This window comes from Aphidius gifuensis, linkage group LG3 (genome assembly GCF_014905175.1).
Source record: "Aphidius gifuensis isolate YNYX2018 linkage group LG3, ASM1490517v1, whole genome shotgun sequence".
NCBI classification, from domain to species: Eukaryota; Metazoa; Arthropoda; class Insecta; order Hymenoptera; family Braconidae; genus Aphidius; species Aphidius gifuensis.
This window is the reverse complement of record NC_057790.1, coordinates 5,297,459-5,304,985: the sequence shown is the minus strand read 5'-3', so window position 1 is coordinate 5,304,985 and position 7,527 is coordinate 5,297,459. Positions and strand designations below refer to the sequence as shown.

General features: G+C 28.1%; 1 protein-coding gene across 1 annotated transcript; it reads right to left on the bottom strand.

The window, feature by feature from the left end:
* Positions 1-5,251: 5,251 nt before the first annotated feature.
* Positions 5,252-7,018, bottom strand: LOC122851631 (SUMO-activating enzyme subunit 1). The gene is made up of 6 exons (XM_044150987.1): positions 6,807-7,018; positions 6,542-6,713; positions 6,123-6,379; positions 5,853-6,025; positions 5,644-5,776; positions 5,252-5,561 (listed from the first exon to the last, which is right to left on the bottom strand). The coding sequence occupies exons 1-6, from the start codon at positions 6,902-6,904 to the stop codon at positions 5,399-5,401; spliced, it is 996 nt and encodes a 331-aa protein (XP_044006922.1). The 5' UTR covers positions 6,905-7,018; the 3' UTR covers positions 5,252-5,398.
* Between the last annotated feature and the right edge of the window lie 509 nt (positions 7,019-7,527).

The window sequence follows — 7,527 nt, the reverse complement described above, 5'->3', positions numbered from 1 at the left end:
TTTTCCCAATGATATTATCAAAATATCCACTACTTTGCTTCACTTTTATATAAAAGAAATGAAACCATGAAAAATTGGTTAGATGGCACGCGTTCCGGTGCTACATATATTGCCGCAATCGAGGCTAAGGACTTCCGGCCTAAACGATAAATTATCCGGAATAAAAAAATTGGAATAATATACTCCAATAAATCTGACATGTCAACGGTGACCAGCATAACAAATTTAAGCGCATGTCTATTTTTCTCAATAGCGTTAATCTTCTAACAACTCTGGGAAAAAAAGTTATATCACAATTTTCCCAAAGTATATTTAATTACTTATCCACCCCTAAATAAAAAAAACTAACTAACTATTGTCCTGAAGAAAAAAGAAACAATAATAATGGAAAATATTTTCTTTAATCAGAAAAACAGCATAACCATTTACGCAGCAATTTACTTTTTTTTTAAAAAAAATAAACATAAAAACAAAAATTCTTTTCAACTTTTTGACTGAAAAAATCAGTGTTGCATGAAGACGAACGAACACACCCGGCGGCTAGATTCGTGGATATAAAAAACTCATTGAAAAAAATATAAAATAAAATTTTAAAATAAAAAAAAAATATGAAGGGTTGTAGAAAAACGAGTGATTTTTTTTTTCCTCGAGGAATATAATGTGAAGACAAAAATATTAAGTCAAAAAAAAAAAAATAATAATAATAAAAAAGAAATGAAAGTAAGTTGAAAGTCTTACGTTCCAATAACGTTATTTCAGGTTCAGATTTGCCTGAAATTTGTTTCTTGACGTTACCAGAAGCCCATAAATATGTAATACCTTGCATATCCCTGATTTATTTATTATTATTATTTTGTTAAATTTTTCAGTAGCAACCCCTTTACAAATTTTTATATTTTTTTATTCTCGTCATTGGCCTCAAGGCAGCGTTGAAATCAAGAGAATGAGAAAAAAGAGGAACGAGTGAGTATATGTGTAACAGTAAAATCACAAAGTGGGAGGATAAAGAGGGAGTAAAAAAGCACACGGTAAATCATTTGTCCTGTAAGAAAACACAATGCAATATCCAACAGGGGTAGCTATATATATGACTATTTTTTTCTTATACATATACATGCTTTTTATTTTTTTCCCTTCTTCATATCGCAAGTCGGAATTTCAAAAACCATAAGTCAACCTTATATTGCCAAAAATACTTTAAAGTGGCACTCAGCACCGAGTCAGTGACTCGCTTGGTTTATTCGCACACTATATTTTTACATGTATATTTTTCAGTGTTACACTCAAACATAAATAAATATATATACATATTATACAAGGGTTGGGGGGTGGGCGCATAAAGGTCGTCGTATCCTATGGGACATATCTGGGATAAGCAGAAAATATTTCATATATATCATCTGGATGTTTTTTGAATGAAATCAAGCGAACATTATACAGATAAACGATTTTGAAAGAAAAAATAAATTTAAGAAAGTAAATAAATAATAATAATGAAAAAAAAAAAATTGTATAAAGTAATAATATGGGGGTGGTTTCAATATTTTTTTTTTTTTTTTTTGTATTTTTTCATTTTAGAAAAAAAATTAAATTCATTCTTGCGAGAGTTGAGATAAAAATGAGGGATATTCAATAATCCATAGACTTATATTTATTTAATTTTTTTTTTTTTTTGTTTTGTTATTATTTTTCAGCAGCAATTGTGGTGGCTTAATTAAGGGATGTGACGAGGTACGTGTAAAAGAGACTAGTGTCAATTTGAGTCTTGCAAACAACCCCAGGAATATCACTTGCAAAAACTTTATTATGTGTATATGAAGAAAAAAATAATACACATACATAAAGTAAAACGAATGAAATACGAATGCAGGGTATTTACATTTTTTTTTGTTTCATTTTATTAAAGTTTTTTCTAACTTACTTTCGCCTCTCTATATTTATTGTAATAATTTTTTTGTGTTTTTTTTTTTTTTACTTTTTTTTTCAGTGGACGAAAGTCCTGTTTCGAGAAACTAACGGAAACACGACATATTTCTCAACGACATACTATTATATGAAAAGAAAAAAATGAAAAAAAAAAATGAAAAAGGAAGCGAATCATGGTAAGCCACTATTCCAAGTACGTTTCACCGACGTTACCTAAAATAATGCTCACTGAAATCGAACAAAAGCATGAAATATCGCTCGAGAAAACGACGCACTACGAGTCAGTAACTCATAATACATTTCTTTTTGTCTGGATAGCAAAAAAAAAAAATATATAAATATATATGTATGGCTAAGAAAAGAACTAAAAAGAATAAATAATATGAAACACACATTTACTTCGTTTATTATATGCTCTTTCGTTTATTTTTATATTTTATTTTTTTTATTCTATCATGTTTTTATTTTATTTTTTATCTTTCATTCTGAAACTTTAACTTCGATATAGAAAAGTGGCCCTTTGCCTTCAATTTTTTCGACCAATTGTATATACGTATATTTTTTTTTTCTACTTTTTTTTCATTCGACTTCCACTGTCATTTGATAAAATATTCACGACTCTTCGACAAAGTAGTGAGCTCGTTATTTTTCTGTTACTCTTTATTTTTATTTCTTTTATCTCTATATATATATTTTTTTATTATTATTACTGTTTATTTATTTATTTTCGTTATTATTTTTTTGTCATTGGCTAATATACTGTTATCACGAAAATTTACTTTGTCAAAAGTTTTGGTTAACCTTTCTAAAATTATCAAAATTAAAATAAAATTTTGTATATATATTTTACAGGAAATTTTGAAGGAAAGCAATCTCGTCTCGGTCATGAAATCACCAGCACAATGACAGATAATATTACAGAGAGAAAATAAGACTGAAATTATTGTATTTCCTCAAGTCGTTATCCTTTTGAAAATTAATTGCAAAACTACCTTATACGTATATTATACAATCTTAAATGACAAAGGTCTTGAAAATTGAATGTAACATTAAATATCATAGGGTAATAATCAAACGTCTTGATACCGGACGCGACACGAAGTAGTATAAAAGCTAAAATAATAATATTGCTATTGCCACTATTTTCTTTTCTCATTTTTCCAACGAATATATATACGTTATTTTGCATTCAAAAAATTTTACATATATACATACTTATTCTATATAAAATTATATTATTTTTTTCATTTCTATCTATATCTACTAGTCACCACTTTTCAAAAGCGCTTTTGCCTCAACTCGAGTTGGACGATTTCACGAAAGCAACAACCGCAACTCGTAAAGACTTTTTGGCGACGTTCTATCCAACCCGGATATTTCAGGGGTAATGGGAAATTTTTTACCCCTTATTTTATTTTTCCTTTTTCACTATCTTTACTCGACATTTCAACAGAATAAAAAAAAAAATGCATATTCACATTTTCCGTGCACCTGCCCGTGTGATTCTCATATATGTATACTCAAGTGAATTTGCTCTTTTTCAGAATATATATACAAACGTCAAATTGAACGAGCCCGGGTGCAACGTGAATAGTTTAATTTTTTTTTTTTTTTTTTGGCTTACTTTTATATACTATTTTTCATTTTTTATATTTATTTTTTTATCATCGTCTATACTTTGCTTTTATTTAGGTTTTATGACATGTTGGAAATGAAAATGTTTATTTGGATGAATAAGATGATTGCATGAATCATACAGAATTTTAAAAGTAGAATAAAAAAAAAAAAAATGTATATAATTTATAATTTGATGGGAGGTCAAACCACTTGATTTTTATAAATTTTATACATTTTCTGGACATGAAAAGACATAATTTTACCTTGAATGACTTATAAAATGCTCACAAGTTACTTGCGTAAATTCTCAGAGAATACAATATAGAATTTTTTTATGAGTAACATAATCTTTTGGCTTTTGGTGGATGTCATATATAGATTGAATGAAATAGGGAGCCCCAGATTTTATCATGTTATTTTCTTAATGCATATATGTATCCCTTAAAGTCCAATAAAATGCAACATTCAGATAGACAGAAAAAAAAAAAATTCACGTGATACAAAAATATGAGCTATGAAAATATTTTATTTTCTCTTTTATTTCAAGAAAATTCATAGTCTCAATTTTTTTTGTTACTAACTTATTCTTGTCGTATGTGTTTTTCTTTTTAAATTAAATTTATGCCAACTGCAAAAATATTTGAAATATCCGATGTTAGCCGGTCGTTTCATTTTGCGAAAAAAAGTTAATAAAAAATCTGACAAAAAACAACCGAGAAAAAAAATATATAAACATGAATGTATATTGTATGAGATAAGATAACGGTGTGGCAAAATAGGATATTTTTCGTGATAGAAAATAAATGCTATGAGTAGGTAGTTTCCTCACGTATCTAATTTTTTTTAAGTGTAGAAAGAAATATCATTATTTACTCTGTAACTACTTAATATAAATATCTTTTTTGTTAAAAATAAAACTTGGAAAAAAATATCATAATAAATTCAAAATCAAAATTCTTTTGGTAAGAGTGTTGTTATTTAATTTGATAATTTAAAATGTCATTTTAAAACTGTCGCAATTGGTTAACCATGGGGTCATTTTATAGCTCTACTTCAAAGAAAATAAATATATTTGACTACTCCTCCAAGATCGTTAAAAATACCCACGAATGTTTCGTGGCTTTCGCTTGAAAAAAAAAAAAAATATATTCTTGGTGTGAAATTTTAAAGCCCATCAAACGATGCCTATTTGCAATCAATCAAAGATAATTGTAAGTAAAATGTATATTGTCGAAAGATAAATTTTTTTCGTTTGAGGCGTGAATTTTGCATGACCTCAATCGTTTTAAATTATTTATGTTGTAAGTAAGATGATGATGGGTGAGTATAAAAATTTATATTCTTTTATCTTAACATTTCAGAGACACTTATGTGTCATATCGATCCAATGAATTACCTGTACAACGCCTCAAGCCCTACTCTACATGAATTGTGGCAAATTCCTTAGTCTGACTCATGTAAAACACGTCTTGTCGTTGTTGTCATCGTCTGGTAAGCCCTTTTTTTACCCTCTTTTTTTTTTTTTTTTCTTTTCTTTATACGTAAAGTCGATAGTATTATAGCGTGACTCGACAAGTTGCGAGAATATTCGCCTATTTAACTAAAAAAAAATTGATGACTATTAAAGTGGATGAGATCATCAGATTCAAGACGTTAAAAAAGAAATAATATTTTTTGTGTTTGATAAATTTAAATAAAACATTTCAGGTAAATAGCAAAATAATGTGTTTGTTATTTCAATGAAAAATACAAATTTACGTAACTTATAAATTGTTTGCAACCAAGTGCAAATCACGACGTTTATTTCATATTAATTTTTTTTTTTTTAAATGTTACGAATGAAAATATTGATAAATTAATAACCAAGACGTAGAACTTTACCGCACATTGTTGATGGGTTGAAGAGGAAAAGATTGTTATTTGGTGGTTCTTTTTGAGAAACAGCCTTGATTATTTCTTGACCCATTACACCACCCAAAATGGCACAAACTGGGCTTACTTGAGCATAAACATCACTTCTAAAAAATAAATAAAATAATTAAAAATAATATACTTACAGAAATAAAAAATTAATTTAATATTTATTTAAAGTCTACGTACTCAATGAGATAGTTAATAGTGTCACCCAAATTGTATTCCTCAACAATTGCTTTTGCTTCTTTTAAAAATTCTTCAGAATCACGTTCACTTGGATGTACGTCTTTACCATGTTTTTCACGATAATTCATCATAACTAAAAAATAAAAATTACCAATTGTAATATAATTTTTAAATATGATACAAAAAAAAAAAAATAAAATAAATATTACTTTGAAAGAGATGATAGTCTTCAGAACGTTTTGGCAATTTTTGAGCATCAAGAATTTTTTCAAATGGTACAAATGTATCTACTTTCTTGACATTACTGACGATACTTTCAAAACCATTGGCATCTGGATCACCACCACCACCACCAATTTTTTTCTTGCTTACAGTGACTTCCCTATTTAAATAATACAAAAATATATATATTATAATGTTAATTATAAAACCATGTGTAACAATTAAGTTTAATAATTAATAATTAAACAAGTACATACATGACATATTCATGAGTCATGAGATCAGCAAAGTTAAATCCAAATTGTCCCCATACATCTCCAGCAAAGAATTTAACATTGTATTTACGACAAGCTGCATTGATTTTGTTCAACTGGGTGATGGTACATTCTGATGCACATACAACATCAAATTCTTGGAAAAATGTGTCAGGCTTCTCATCAATATTTGACTCATCAGCTGTTACATTAACCATTGGATTGAGTGCTTGTGCTCTGGTAAGAGATGCAGTAGCTCTCTAAAATCAATACAAAAAAAAAAGACTATTATTTTTCCTTTTACAATTGATGATACATTTACATTTATTTATTCAAGCTGTATGATTCATTATAGAATTTTTAATGGAAAAAAAAAAAAAAGTAAACAAGTTCATTGATTTAAAGAAAAAAAAAATACTTACATTCTTATTGATGTCACTTCTATCAACGAGAAATTGAGAACACGAGTCTTCCTTACTGACATTTTTGTGATCTAAAAATTTAACTTCTTTGACACCAGCTAAAATAATATTTTTAGCAACTTCAGCAGTAAAGCCATTTAAACTGACGAATAAAATTTTAGCCAAACGTAATCTGAAAAAAAAAATAAAATTATTAGTTGTTCCAAGGAAGTGAAAAAAAGCCGGCTTGAATTTGAGGTTAAAATACAATTTTTTTTTTTGTTACCTTTTTTGTGATTCAAGACCCCAGAGACGAATTTGTCTGTCATATAATTCTGCCTCAGCGTCTGTGAGCATTTCTGATCCGTTTTTGTCTTCAACCATTTTGCAAATATTGCAATTTAATATCACAATTATATTTTACGTAAGTATAAACAATAAACTTTTCACCAAATTTGTTGTTGAATTTATGATGATTATTTTAGTAAACGATCACGCACACACACGCACGATATATATATAGCGTTTCGTCACTCAAAGTACTGCCGCGTGAGGACAGCATTGATAAATACGATAAAATACAAGTAGTGTGAGGTACCAAAAAAGATTTACTAATACTCAGTCCAGAACTTCAATATGGCGACGAAAAAAACGAAAAGTATAATAATGTTAAAAGTTACTATTATCATTATCACTATAGCCAGAGAGAAGGCCAGGATTTATAAAAGTTCAAAATATTGAGTATTATCATTTTTTTCACGTGTAAGTTGACAGAGTTTCTATTTAGTTATTCAAATCTATTAAATAAATTGGCTATTATTAAATTTTATCAAATTGTTTGCAAACAAAAAAAATCAGGTCCACCACTACATAATATCAAAAGATTTCCAAACTCCGCCATTTTGAAGTTCGTACGGACTGGGTAGCCCATGGAACGCACCAAAGATATATTGGACTGGTTATGGACGTACTAAAAATGCATTCGCGCTTGTATATAGACATGATTT